The sequence below is a fragment of the Podarcis vaucheri genome, assembly GCF_965113315.1.
Source record: "Podarcis vaucheri genome assembly, chromosome: 4".
NCBI lineage: Eukaryota > Metazoa > Chordata > Lepidosauria > Squamata > Lacertidae > Podarcis > Podarcis vaucheri.
The window spans coordinates 89310872-89325972 of NC_138762.1; the positions used below are offsets into that span (position 1 = coordinate 89310872).

General features: G+C 40.8%; 1 protein-coding gene across 4 annotated transcripts in view; it reads left to right on the top strand.

The window, feature by feature from the left end:
• NDFIP2 (Nedd4 family interacting protein 2) overlaps positions 1-15101 on the top strand; it is a 53865-nt gene that overhangs the window by 23319 nt on the left and 15445 nt on the right. For 2 of the 4 annotated variants that reach the window (XM_082218848.1, XM_082218849.1), the window contains exons 2-4: positions 11878-12037; positions 12526-12665; positions 13994-14053. In XM_082218848.1, the coding sequence (XP_082074974.1) occupies positions 11878-12037; positions 12526-12665; positions 13994-14053 (360 nt within the window). The remainder of the gene's footprint in view (positions 1-11877; positions 12038-12525; positions 12666-13993; positions 14054-15101) is intronic. The other 2 variants (XM_082218850.1, XM_082218851.1) reach the window with 1 other exon arrangement.

The following is a 15101-nucleotide window of genomic DNA, read 5'->3' on the forward strand; positions in this document are numbered from 1 at the left end:
CCCTAACAAGCGTGTGTGCTGCTTTCGAAGGGCCGCCAATGAAAATGGCCTACACCCCCAGCGTTCGAAACGCCCATTGTTCGAGGCACGTTTTGCGACAGGGAATTTCCTTAGCGCGAGCGGTTTCTGAGCTCTGCACATAAGATTTCAGATTAAAGCTGCAGAGTGACCTTGTTTTGCTTCCCCGCTTCCAGCTACTCTATGAAGACTGGAGAAGACAGCCTCTTAAAAGTATTAAGAGGTGGGCAGGGGAAGGACTAGACCATGTGAAAAATGAACATAATATTTTAGCTGCCGTTCATTCCTTTTCAGCTTTGTATACTTGTTATTTTAAAAAAAGTGTGCCTAGATATTCCGTTGTGGCGCCCATAACCTGGGTTTAAGGTGTCATTGAGCTCCTAGCTTTCATATCTCAAGTTTCTAACACTGCCCACACCAATGAATCAGGCAAAGCTTCAGTTAAGAAATCTACTGATTACCCGTGAAAACCTTGAAGCCTGTAAAACAACATGCAGTTTCCGGCTCCAGCTCTTATTCTTAATGCCATACCTATACCACTCAGGGGCATCCCAGACCTATATTGCTTGGTAACACTGAAGAGTCCATAGGCGCACAATTTCTCTTATTAAATGAAGAAACGACCAAGCACAATGCTTTTTCGGATTTCTGTATTGCATTTGAAAGTGAATTTTGTAATGGAGATAAGTGGTCCGAAGAAAGGAATATGTATTGGCAACATACTGACATAATAAAACATACTCTCATGTAATCAGGTTCTCTTTAATTTTCCTCTAATTGCTTTTTATTTCACATTGAGGATGATCATGTAGTTTTGCCATTTTGTTGCTTCATATTTCATATTTTTGCTACTTATTTCTGAAATATTTTTTTTTCAGTGAAAGCCACTCGTTATTGACTGCCATCATAACTAACACTTTTATTAGGGTCTGAGGCTTTGGAAGAAATCCCACCTATTTTATTTCCTCAAGATGGTACCTACTGCCCTCTAAATAGAAGGAACTTAGCTGAAATACGGAGGGGGTGGGGAGTATTGTTTTATATCAGGAATACTATCTTGATAGAGATGTTTGATGTCAGCTAGCAAGCCAAGAGAGGAAAATGTTGGTGTACATATAGTATGCCAAATGCCAGTCATTTCTCAACTTATATGAGCAATTTTATCTAAAAATGAAGTAAAAAAGAGATTTGTTCCTTGCCATTATTAACAGATTTTTTTCTACATTGTTTCAATGATGCTCCCAAATTTTTTGCCAGTACCTCATGGATGTCTTTTTTGGGGTCAGTTTGAATGCTCTTGGGTCCAGATTGGACAAAAGATGTGAAACCTATATCCCCAAACTGGATGTTACCTATTCTTTGCTGCTGCTTTTACATAATTAAGGTGTTTTTTAGTGATGAGTAAGCATTTTACTAGAAACGTAGACTATTAAAAAGAGCCTACCTCATTCTAGATGTTAATGACCATTCCTTATCTGTAAACTAACATGCCGTATTAGTACAAGTCTTTGGATTCTTACATCTTTCTGTAGGGAAGGGCTGGAGCTTAGTGGTAGAGCACTTGCGTTGCAAGCAAAAGATCCCAGGTTTAATCCCTGGCATATCCAGGCAGGGCTGGAAATGTCCCCTGTCTGAAATGCTGGAGAGCTGCTTCCAGTCAATGTAGAGAATACTCAGCAAGATGGACCAATGGCAAGGACTCATAATAATAATAATAATAATAATAATAATAATAATAATTTTTTATTTATACCCCGCCCTCCCCAGCCAAGGCCGGGCTCAGAGCGGCTTACAAGCAATAATAAAAACAAGATGAATGATTACAACTTTAAAACAAAAATAAAATACAACATTAAAATAATGGAACATTAAAATATTAAAAATGTAGCCTCATCGCAGGAGGAGAAGGAAAAGAAAGAGAGGGAGGGAGAGAATCAAATTGGCTCCAAGCCAAAGACCAGGTGGAACAACTCTGTCTTACAGGCCCTGCGGAAAGAAATCAGATCCTGTAGGGCTCTGGTCTCATGAGGCAGAGCGTTCCACCAGGCCGGAGCCAGAGTTGAAAAGGCCCTGGCTCTGGTTGAAGCCAATCTAACTTCCTTAGGGCCTGGGACCACTAGGGTGTTGCTATTAATGGACCTTGAGGTTCTCCGTGGGGCATACCAGGAGAGGTGGTCCCGTAGGTACGAGGGTCCTAGGCCGTGAAGGGCTTTAAAGGTCAAAAGCAGCACCTTAAATCTGACCCTGTACTCCACCGGGAGCCAGTGTAGCTTGAAAAAGCAGCTTCCTATATTTAGGATGAGTGAGCCTCAACTTTCTGAAGCTCCACCCTATAAAATGTTGTGCCCTGAAATAAGGAATATATCTGAATATAGTAAAAGAGCTCATATTTTGGAATAAAAGTTATTCCGGCATTGTGATTTTATTATGGTTTGCAAACCATTTTGAGAATTGCTGAGTAAGAATGCTGGATTTAAATTTATAAACAAAAGTATTTGGCAAAAAGTTGCTTTGGACTTCGATATTTCTTTATATTTCTCTTTGCTTTGAATACACACAGTCCCTGGAAATGTGACTACCATATTTTTCGCTCTATAACACGCACCTGACCATAACACGCACATCGTTTTTAGAGGAGGAAAACAAGGGAAAAAATATTCTGAATGAAACAGTGGACGTATCATTTTTGTGCTTCATGCTGTGGCCACAGACATGTGATCTGATGGTGAATTTGGGGTGACCCAATGCAAAAATCCTGAGAATCCCTGTGGATCCATGCTTTGTAACCACGTTTTTGCACCATTGCAGCCCCAGGCAACAGTGGGTGAGTGATTTTTTTTGGGGGGGACAGGCTGTAGCCATGGACATGCTGTGTGCTCTGATGGTGAATTTGGGGTGACCCAATGCAAAGATCCTGAGGATCCATGTGGATCCATGCTTTGTAACCACATTTTAAGTGGGGAGGGAAGGAAAAACACAGAAGGCTAAGAATGCAGGAGAGGGCTATAACGTGAGGAAAGGAAGGCAAAAGTTTCCCCCCACCCACCCACACAAGCCAGCCACTGTTTAAGGATTTCATCCTTTTAAATGGAAGAAAGCATATTTGAATGCTGTGTGTCTCCAAAAACAAAAAGCAGGAAGTCAAATCAGAATTTTAAGCCGAACCTGTAATCTCTCTTCCCTTCACAAACATTGTTCCCTCCGGAGCAGGGACAGGATAGAGCGACGCTCTGCTTTCCTCTCTACTTGCCTGGAGGGGAGGGGCTTTCCCTGCTCTTTGTTCCGTTTGAGCAAACACAGTAACGAAACAGAGAGGGCGGGCAGTAAGACCCTGAGGCAGAATGCAGGAAAGCTACAGCTTTCTCTCTCACGGAGCTCCCTTCCCCCTGAAGCGCGGTTTGATTTTTGCCTTATTTTTCGGCTCCAGGGATCACACATTCGCTGCATAACACGCACAGACATTTCCCCTTCCTTTTTAGGAGAAAAAATCTGCGTGTTATAGAGCGAAAAATACGGTATATACAAAGTGTACTTCAAACAATGTGCATTAAAACATGCTTAAAAGCAGATCTTTGCACATACAAGATTTAGAACCAGAGCATCTCTTACCCTGTGCCTCATTTTATGAATGGAAAGAGTGTAAAGCTCAATGTTTCTTAGAATGTTTCTTTCACCCCTGCTGAACCTTTTCTGTAAGCAGATAATAGCATTTGTTTGTGCTGGGAAACCGTAGGTGGTTTCTTGATTCTGCTGGAGGCAGCTGTAGTTACATCATAGGTGCCTTTAAGGATTGGCTGCTTGCAGAACTTAAGGAACTAACCACATATCACTTAACTTGTTCCTTCCTTGGCTTATCACATTATGGACGATTTTGGCATGGAGCAACCCTTAAAGCAAACTCCTTTGCACTTATTGCTTTTGCTTGTTTATTATTGCTCATGGCTAGTAGAAATTAAGGGTGTTAAAACAATTTAAAAGAAAAAAAAGAAACAAAGAAATAGGCTTATAATTGGATATGTTCCAGTCATTAAAGCAAGTAAATCAGAAAAACATAACCCTTGGCTTGCAAATGAAACTTTAATAGGCATTAATGAAATGATGTACTGTAAGACTTCCCCCGTGCCTCTGATTTTAGGTTACATGCTGATGTGGTTTTAAATCTGATTGCTCGTGCACAATATACAAAAAAGTATACCCTTTCATGCATATTTTGGGAAGAGAAAGTAAGGAGTATTTTGGGGTGCACATAGATATGCATAGTTTGAGTGAGGAAACTGCTGCAGATCTGTACTTACCCTTTCTTCAGAAAATCAAGCTCAGAAAGAACTATTCCCCTCCTCCCCCAAGCAGAAACTGACTATACAGATTGAATCAAGTCACTTCCCATATTTGGCCTATATATTGGGATGGGAAATTGGTTGCCACCCATTGACTGTAACTCCCCATTAGCCATGAAACTGATGGGAGGTGGAATCCTAATTCTGCTGGAGAGCCATAGGTTCTCCATCCCTGGCCTATGATAATATTTAAAGTTTAATCTTCTCTCCCCAAAAACATTAGCTTAAGAAATGGAAAGTGGCAAGGGAATGGTTCACTAGATGTCTTGACTTTTTGAAAACTGAAAGCCTGCCCACACCATATGCGTATGCGGGAGGCAGGCAGCAAGGGGTACGTCTGAAAATTGATGTACCATTTGAAGTATTTTGTCACTGGCCACTTAAACCCTTAGTTCTTCCCCTTGCTCCCTTCACCCCCCCACCCTTAACTAATTGCACTGCTGTTACAGTCGGCTCCAGATACTCCTCCTTTGTATTACATTTCTCTTTAAAAAACAAAACCACCCAACTCTTACTATGCTGTATAAGCTGGAAATTTATGCTGGGTTTGCTCCTCCTGTATACCGGTTATGTATATCAGCTTTTAGTATCTGTGTGCATTATGAATATGACCAATTAGTAGTTCACAAGATGGCTTTCTACACAATTGCTGGTTGAAATCTCTGACCTAGGCAAATGTTTCTCCACTTCAACTCCTTGACTTCAGTATATTAATTTTACTGACCTAGTTTACAGGAATGCTGTAAGGGTAACTGATTGAGCATTAATTAGCATTCTATATAAGAACATAAAGACCTGCTGGATCAGTCCATTGGCACATCTAGGCCAGCATCCTGTTCTCACTGTGGCCAACCAGATTCCTGTGAGAAACTAGCAAGCAGGATTTCAAGCACAAGAGCACTCTCCCCCTCCTGTGGTTTCTTGTGGTACTCGGAAGTGTTGCTGCCCCGACTGTGGAGTGATGTAAAAATTGGGGCTTGGCTTTTGCTGCCAAATTCCCCATGGGACTCTTGAGTCCCCTAAGTCCATGATCGGTCAGAGAAAAAAGGATGGAGGCTGGATCCAGTGGAAAGCAAGGCAGATACTTATTTTTCTGTTCCAAGGAGGGAGACAAAAGTGTGCAGGAACCTTTAAAGACTTTTGACATTGCCCAACCCCCTTAGCCAAAGACCACCCCAAAATCATCATACAGTGAGGGAGGAAAGTATTTGGTCCCCTGCTAAATTTGCCCGTTTGCCCTCTGACGAAGAAATGACCAGTCCATAATTTTAATGGTAGGTTTATTGTAGCCGTGAGAGACAGAATAACAACAGGAAAAACCCCAGAAACCCAGAAGACAAAAGTCAGAGATTTATTCTATATTTGAGACCTTAGAATTCTTATAACAGGAGGCAGAGTATGGTAGCCATCAATAGATTATAACTTTGATGGCACTGCTCTTTCTATACAGTAGTGTTTTGCAAGGTTTGCTTATTTTTGTATGAATAACTTCCTGGGGTGTCATCATTCTAATACTTGCTCCATTTCAAGTAAGTTCCTTGTATCACAGTTGCTCATAAATGCATTGAGGAAGTGAGGCAACTGCTGCATCTAAAATCTATATGGACCTTGTAAGCAACTTGGCTGATCAACTATTTAGAAAACAGGAAGGAAATGCAGCATACCATGTCCTATTTCTCCCTTTACTTCTATTGCATAACAAAAGAGGGAGAAGAGCAGGGGGGAGAACGTTTTTTCAGCTCTAGGGCTTCACTGCCTTGTAGGCATTGGCATGGAGAGACAACTATGGCAGTGGTGGGAGTGACCAGAGTCAAAACGTGGGTAGGGACCATGGCAAAAGTGGGTGGAGCAAGATATGTGACTCTTACCAATGGCGCCATGAGTCAGTGTGTCCGGCTGTTAAGCAGAAAGTTGATGGTTTGAGCCTAACCAGGTGTGGCTGTGGGCAGGATTCCTGCATTGCAGGGGGTTCGACTGTATGACTCTCAGGGTCCCTTCCAACTCTAGACTTCTACCTTTGTACAGTAAGCTGCATAAGTCAGATGTTTCTATCTGTCTCCCTCTCTCTCGCACACACCTAAATCCAGGAAAGCAAGGGGCGTTATCACAGAGAGCAAATTCCAGCCAGGTAAAAGCACTCAAGGAAAGCATGGAGCAGGACTGGGGGAAGGGGTGTGGCCTGGTTTGAGTCCTGAGGGACAGATCAGGAGTCCTAGTGGGCCATATGTGGCCTCCAAGCCTTCACCAAGCTTCAGAACAGAACTCACTACTAACTAGTGAAAATTCAGTAGATATCTGCTGTCTCACTTTTGACATAATTCCGTCCATGTTATATGATATGATCAACCTCACAGCGAAATTTTGAACCGCAGCCAAGAAAATCTGTAGGTTGTATATCTGAATGTGATAGGCTTGAGTTGGTGAAAGGGGCTTGTGCTACACTTTGAATCAATAATGTATTTCTGTCTATTACTGTGAATGTGGGAAATTTACAGGGGTTTATTTAAACAGATTTTTGTTGTTATTCTGAATATAGGAAACCACAAGTGAAGGGGGTCACCAATATTCAGCAGCAACTGGCAACTTTCCCAGTTTCTGAAGCTTATAGTAACAATCATTCACTTTGTCTGTTGCAATAGTGTTTGAACTCTGTTCCAGTGATTCCGTGGAAGGCTGTTCAGGGTTTTGTAAAGGTGGACAAGCTTCTCAGTAAGTCAGCTTCTGCAGCACTACTGATCTTCTCCTTCAGTTTGCAGCAATAGAGATAGTGAGATTCACTCTCAGTTCACATGGTGCCTATCAAGATTGGCCCAGGGCCCTTCCTTCATTTGTGCCCTTGAACAGGGCTGACTTCAGTTTTCATCATCTGTGCTTTTTTTAAAACTAGAATTCTTATGCTCCCCCAATGTGGGTTTTACAAAGCAAGACTTGGGCATAACTTAATCTGTACGTAAAGTTTTTCAGCAGAGATAAATTGCTCAGTCCTCCTTAGATGGGCATTCTTGCAGGAATTCCAGCAGGCAGTAATAAGTCCATCAGAAGTTAGCTAGGATTCTAAGGGGGAGCTGCCATCCCTCCCCTCATAAATCCTAGAACACTGCAGAATTCTCTGCAACACACCAGTGTTGCGGATTATTCTTTCTTTCTTTCTGCTGAGAAAGTAGATGCTTTAAAAGCTTCTACCTTGTTTGTCATTCCCATCTGCATTCCGTCACACACATACGAGTATCACTTCCAATGCAATATTATCCAAGTCTGATGAGAAGTCTTCTGAGTTCAGTGAAACTTGCTCCCAGATAAGGGTGAATAGGACTGCAGCTTTTCTTTCATTTGTGGCCAGATCAAATATCACAGAGTGGGGGGGGGGGATAGGCACATCACTCAAAAATGTAAGATTGCTTATCATTATTGTTATCAATGTTTCCATCTGTGAAACATAAATGTAATTCAAGCTGCCGGGCTAAGATTTTCATCTTGCTTCCCTGCTTCCTTTAGAAGTATGTAGTTCAGAGGGCAGTGCTTGGTCTTCTGTTGCCCCCCCCCCCCCCGTCAGTGAATTCACTGTTCAAGGAAGCAGGGGTGGTTAAAAAAAAGTTTAATGTTGGTCAAAGCAATAAACCAGCATGGTGTAGTGGTTAAGAGTGGTAGTCTCGTAATCTGGTGAACAGGGTTCGCTTCCCCGCTCTTCCACATGCAGCTGCTGGGTGGTGACCTTGGGCTAGTTACACTTCTCTGAAGTCTCTCAGCCTCACTCACCTCACAGTTCGTTTGTTGTGGGGGAGGAAGGGAAAGGAGATTGTTAGCCGCTTTGAGACTCCTTAGGGGGAGTGAAAGGTGGGATATCAAGTCCAAACTCCTCCTCCTCCTTTTCCTCTTCTTCTTCTTCTTCTTCAGAAGTGCTTTCTTTGTCTACCAGAATTCTGGAAATTATTCTTCCTTATTACTAAATACAACTCAAGGAATAACCCAAGAAGCAATAAAGTAGAGCTGGGAAAATCTACTCTTTCCTACAGTTCACCCACACAGCCTGCTCTTATTTAGTAGAATCATGGTACCATAAAGTTGCGTGGCAACTCCAGCGGTCATCTAGTCCATCTCCCTGCAATGCAGGAATCACAGCTAAAACATCTGCTTAAAAACCTCCAAGGAAGGAGGATCCATCACCTTCTGAGGGAGTCCTTTCCACTGTCAAAACAGCTCTTTCGGTCAGAAAGTTTTTCCTGATGCTTAGTTGGAATCTTCTTTCTTGTAACTTGAATCCATTGGTTTAGGGCCTGCCTTCCAGAGCAGGAGAAAACAAGCTTGCTTCCTCTTTCATGTGACAGCTTTTTAGATATTTGAAGATGGGTATCATATCTCCTCTCAGTGCCCTCTTTTACAGGATAAACATTCAAAGCTTGCTCTGTACAAGCAGCAAGATTTTGTTCAGTGGGAGAAATCTGACTCTGCAGTGGGCTTTCTACATATTTTTTATCAGCTTCCCCCAAATCTGGTTCCATTCCCCAGATGCTCAATTCAGCTGAAGCTTTGCACATGCTCAATATGTTTGTTTTGGCTTGGCTGTGAGTAATGAGTGTGGCTCTGTTGCAAGAAACAAGAGGAACTTACAGTAGCTGAAACTAAGTATCACCCCAGCCTAATATTCTCCAAGCAGAGAGTGGCTCAAGCTAAGTATTGGTAGATACAGTGGTGCCGTGCAAGACGAATGCCTCGCAAGACAAAAAACCCGCTAGACGAAAGGGTTTTCCGTTTTTCGATGCGCTTCGCAAGACGAATTTCCCTATGGGCTTGCTTTGCAAGACGAAAACTTCTTGTGAGTCTTGTGATTTTTTTCACTTCCCCCCCTTTTTCTAAGCCGCTAATAGCCTTTTAGCTGCTAAGCCGCTAAGCCTTTAATAGCCGCTAAACCGCTAATAGCGCTAAGCTGCTAATAGGGTTGCTTCGCAAGACGAAAAAACCACTAGACGAAGAGACTCGCGGAACGGATTATTTTCGTCTTGCGAGGCACCACTGTACTGACAAATATTCTCCCTATATTAGCTGTGCTGTAGAGGGAAGTTCCTTGTCTACATACCTAACTGGTTAGTTAAAATAACTGAGGCAACCCCCGCAGCAAGTACCAACTCGCAGTGATGAGATTACTGGGAGTTACTTTACAGTTATTGAAAAAGTGCTTATATTCTTAGATGGCTTATAGAGGTTTTAAATTGTCTTAACATTTTGATGTTTGCTGCCCTGGAAGGAAGGGTAGGGTGCAAGTTTAATAAATATTAATGAAGGTAATATTCCTTGAAGTAGAAAAAGTTGTGTACTAAGAACATGGTCTGATTGGCAAGAGACCTGTCTTTTGCCTCCTTTCTGGCAGGGGAATTATATTTTGATGATAAAGGATAACTTGCTACCTGTGTTCTTTAATGCTGTGCCTCTTAAGCCCAGCCCTGCCCTTAATAAGATCAGCCTCTGTGTCAGAGCAAAGCAGTGTTGGTATTTGCAGAGTAATCATGCTTGTTGCAATGAAATTTGTGGAGCACCTAAAAAGAACAGACACCACAATGCTAAACTGTGTGTGAGAAGCTGCAGAATTGTGAAATACTATACACTTTCATGTGTACATGGTGTAAAGTCACATGCTGTGAAGAATGTGAGGACATTCATCTGGACGTGAATCTAGGGTTGTGAAATGTAAGTGCTCTGGATGTCTAACTCTAAGCATTAGGCCTAGATGTCTGCAAAGTAAAACTTGTGTAAATACATCTGTATATATATGCCTTTCTTTGTAGAGGGGATCTTCATTGAACATATGAACATTGGGGTTGGGGCAAGTGGTATCATGTGACCTCAGGGTGCTTTCAGTCATTGGCTGTACAGCCCTGTTGTACACAAACACCCCTTCACAAAACTGTGAAATCAGGGATGTTTGTTAGATTTCACAGAGCTTTTAAATTTTGGTATAAGGTCCCTTTTCATCAAGGGACATCGGGAAAGGCTTGAGGAATTGGAAGGTGTCTTGCAGTGCTTTCACTTACAGGATAATGCTTTTTGAGTGCTGTTATATAACCTTTTTGGTTTTAGATTGAGTGGTGGAATTTTCAACTCTTGTTCAAGAGGAGGACTTTAAAACAGCCAATGTGATCTGATATTAGTTGTTAATAGAATTATTTCTGACTCGCACAATGTGAGCAATGTAACTGCTGATAATGAACAAGTTATAGTACAGCTCTTTTTATTTCTTTAATTAATATCACGTAAGTGCAAACTATAACTAGCCTCTTGAACGTACCTAGATGAATCATAATGTAAATGCAGATGAATCACAAACCTGGCAAACAGAATGAGCTGTATAACAAGAATACAGAAAAAGAACAAGCGCCAATTTGATCACAAGAATTTACAGTTCTTGAGGAAATGGTAAATGGCTACATCTCAACCATTTCTGAATAGATTTTTTCTGAAATCTGGTCAGATACAAGTGGTTTGCATAACCCTTATCATGTCTTGTTCTGACTTCATATTCTGAAACTAGGACTTCGTAGACGTAGTGAAATAATTGGAGGATTTTCAGGCAAATCTGAAATGTTATTGTTGTTCATGGGAAACTCTTGCTTCATACTCTGGACTAGTATTTGAATCAACCATAATTAGACATTATAGGGCCTAACATCAAGGATTGTTAGAAGCTTGCCTAGTACAAGCTACATAATAAGTTACAATACATCAAAGGCGAAATGAGTTGGACTTCGCTCCCAATTATCTGTCAGGAAGAGTGCAGTTGACAGTTTAGGCAATGTTCTGTGATATTCTTAAATAGCACATTGTTATCTACATATCATGAAATGATTTCATATATTCTCACCCATTTACCATATTTTTTGCTCTATAAGACTCACTTTTTCCCTCCTAAAAAGTAAGGGGAAATGTGTGTGCGTCTTATGGAGCGAAGGCAGGCTGCGCAGCTATCACAGAAGCCAGAACAGTAAGAGGGATTGCTGCTTTCACTGCGCAGCGATCCCTCTTGCTGGTCTGGCTTTTGAGATTCAGAATTCTTTTTTTCTTGTTTTCCTCCACCAAAAACTAGGTGCGTCTTGTGGTCTGGTGCATCTTATAGAGCGAAAAATACGATACTTTGTCTGGGTCTAGTTGATCCTTATGTTCTTTTAGGAAAACTCTCAAATACACCCCTTCCCCCAATACACACAATAGGGTGATGGTGAAACACTACAGTACCATTCAGTCTTTTATTATGGGCAAATACTTGTAAGTAGCACATTTTTTGGGGGGAAAACATTTTACGTACTTGCAGCAAGAGGCCCCATTAGCGAAAGCACACCACTAGTTAAGAACAGTTTCAGGTTAAGAACGGACCTTCGGAACAAATTAAGTTTGTAACTAGAGGTACCACTGTAATATAGTTAAGTTCAGATTAGGAGTTACTCTTGTTACTGGTTTCTCTTCAGTCATTACTTAATAAATTGCATTGGAGTAGATGAAACAGTTCCCTGAATGTATTTGTTTTTCTTAAAAGCTTCACAATGAAGATGATCTTCCAGAATCATCAGTGGCTGAACAACCTTCCACATCTACAGAAACTGCACCAGCCTCTCAAATGGAGGCATCTTTACCTGAAGAAGATACTTCACCTCCACCTTACTGTAGTATTGCTGCAGAAGCAGCTGCAACAGCAGGTATTTCCTTTCATTTATATAACATCAGATATTTTTAGCACTGCTGGAGCAGTAAATATAGCTTGAATAATCTTTTCAGAAGCATATGGTGCCATCATCTCTTCATGCTTCCTTCTGCTGCCCTTTATAAAATACGATCTGCTCTTTTCTTTTTGTACAGGACCCCAAATGACTTTGTGCTTAATAGAGCAAACAACCAGATTAAATTAATGTTCTTTGTGATATTCATTTATCTTGGATGCCTTTCTGTCTATGTATGATAAAGCTAGCATGTCTTATTTGATTAAACTTGGACCACAATCCTAACAGTACAGAGATATGAGGAATCAATTGTATTGATAAATATATAAAACCACCCTCACTCACTATTTCTAGCTATAAGAAACAATACAGCATTCTTAAAGGCTTTATAGACTTGTAGTTCTGACTAATGATTATTTAGCCTCTAAAACATGAGTTGATGTGTGTGTGTGTTTTCTTTTTAACAGAAATGGAATCGCCTAATGACTTTTACCCTGTGCCACCTCCATACAGTGTAGCTACCTCTCTTCCCACTTATGATGAAGCGGAGAAGGCCAAAGCTGCAGCAATGGCAGCTGTTGCAGCAGAAGCAGCAGCAGCTCAAAGAGTGAGTGAGCAATCTGTGCAGCATGAAAACATGCAATTTTGAAATACGTAACTTGGATTGGCTTCGGTATATATTGGATAAAAATCAATTTCTGAAGCAAACTTCATTGACACTTGCTTAGCTTGTTAAAGGAGATAGTAGCTAGCTAAATGAAGGTGGGGTTTGTTTTTATTATTTGTACAAAGCACGAGAATGTTTCTGTAGCACTTTATGGAGTAAAAAAAAAAAAGACCTGTTGACTGCTTCAAGCTTTCTTTCATGCTTAATATTCATGAACTCAGTTCATAACTAATCAAACCATGCACAGCCCACCAGCTACAAGAGCTCAGTAGTCCTTTCTACTTTGTAGACCTAGAGAGGCAACAATAGTAGCTCCACTGAATTCTTGGTGGGCCACCATATGCAGTGGTTAAGCTGCATTTAATCTGAAAGGTCACCAGTTACAATGCTAGAGAGTAAGCATAAATATTTGAAATGTTTTTCCATCTCTGATGTCATTGTACTGGGCTGTAGGTGGTATTCAACTAAATAGCTGTGCTGTTACAAGGATATTTCCCTTCCCCACCTCCTTACACGCTCCTTGTACCACCCCAAATCTGCTATACAGGGTTGGAGGAATCCCTAAAATTGATTTAGGGGGTGCAGGTACCAGGAGAAATCCTTGCAGTGATGGAATGTTTTGGTTAGCTACATTGAATGCAACATATTGTATTCATCAGAATGAAAAGACATTTGCTTACTTAAACAAACAAACTCACTCACTCACTCACTCACTCTTACACTTAAATGGGGGTAGCATTGGAAACTTCCTGCCCTTTTTAACTACTCTCAAATCTTATAAATTGGATAAGAAAGTGTTTGCTCAAATACAGGGGTTTGCCATCACAGTAACAATGTGATATGCTATCTCAGATAAATGTTAAGACCACAGAAAGCTGTTTTAGCCTGTATTTTGACCTCGGTTGCCCATTTGTCAAAGCTGTTGCATACTGTGTCGTAGAACACCTTTTGGTGTGACTGTTTCCTCGTGAGTTTTTCATTTCTAATCGGACCAAATAGCAACGATCTATTTCCATGCTAAAATTCTATGCTTCAGAAGTAAGTCCCATTGTACAGTGGGGCTTGCTTCTGAATACAAACGTTTAGAAGAGCACTGTCAGTATTTGAAGTACTGGATCTCTCTCTGTGAGCTATTTTTAATTCCTTTTATATTACATTACATTTAAATTATAATTTAGTTTGCTAGAAACATTGCTTGAATGTTTGACTTGTACTGAATGGCTTAACATTCCTTTAGTTCTTCTGTCTTATTTTCTTTACATGCTTAGCACGGCCAATTTAGGGAGTCTAGGAGTCTGTTTGATGAAATATTCCTGAGCCCACCAGAGGTATGAAACAGTTCTATGAAGTTTAGATTTTGCAGTGAGTTTTCTTCCTGCCAAGCAGAAACAAATGAATTTCTCAATGCCTTCACTCGATGAACTTGCCGCAATTCTAATATCACAATGCTGTATGAAGATTCTCATTAGTTTTCTATAAAGACTTAAATAGAGATAAGGACTACGGAGCACATTGGGACTTACGTTTAATTGTAAGCATGCATGAGATTCTGCTGTTATGAAAATATCCTTTCATCTACTATAGTAGTGGAAATAAATTTGAAAACATGAGGGAAATAACCAGGAATACCTGGTAAGCTGGGCATCCTTGCTCTAGAAGAGCCTTCACTGTGTGCCTTGTACCACAGCTCCCATCATCCCTGAGTATTGACCATACTGGCTATGACTGATGGGAGTTCTAGTCTAAAACAACTGGATAACATCAGTTTGGGGAGCACTGATCATGGTCATTCAAACTAGTATCATTTCTGTGGGCGATTGAGCCTCCCCTGTTTTAGAGTGTATCTTGCTATGAACAAGGTTTCTGCCTTTGGATTGGATATTGTTGCAATTTCCAATATTTGGGGGTGGGGTTGGAGTGGGAAATGTATCCAGTAGGAAGGATGAAAGGAAATAAAATGCAATACTTGCTTTCTTTTCATTGAGTTTCTGTGAGGTGTTACTACGCAGCACCTTCATGCTTCCAAATGATGATTGTTTGGTACTTCTAAAATATCAACAAAGGTGTGTTTAGGCTAATTTCTGTCAAATACATGTTTATGCTGCAGCTACTAAACATTACCAGGCAGAATGCGAAGCAAATATATGTTTGTTATAATGTCTTTCCATATAGTCAAAATAGGTATAATTTTCACTATTATATAGTACATACTAGCAAGTAAAAAAAAACAAACCATGAATAATTATCCCTTTAATGTAGGGATGCCATACTGCTGCTTAACATTGCAATGGTATGAGCAACAAAACTATGGTACCTCAACTGAAGTTGTATTTTTTAGGATGTTAGCACCCTCTGCTGTCTGATAGCAGCAAAGCT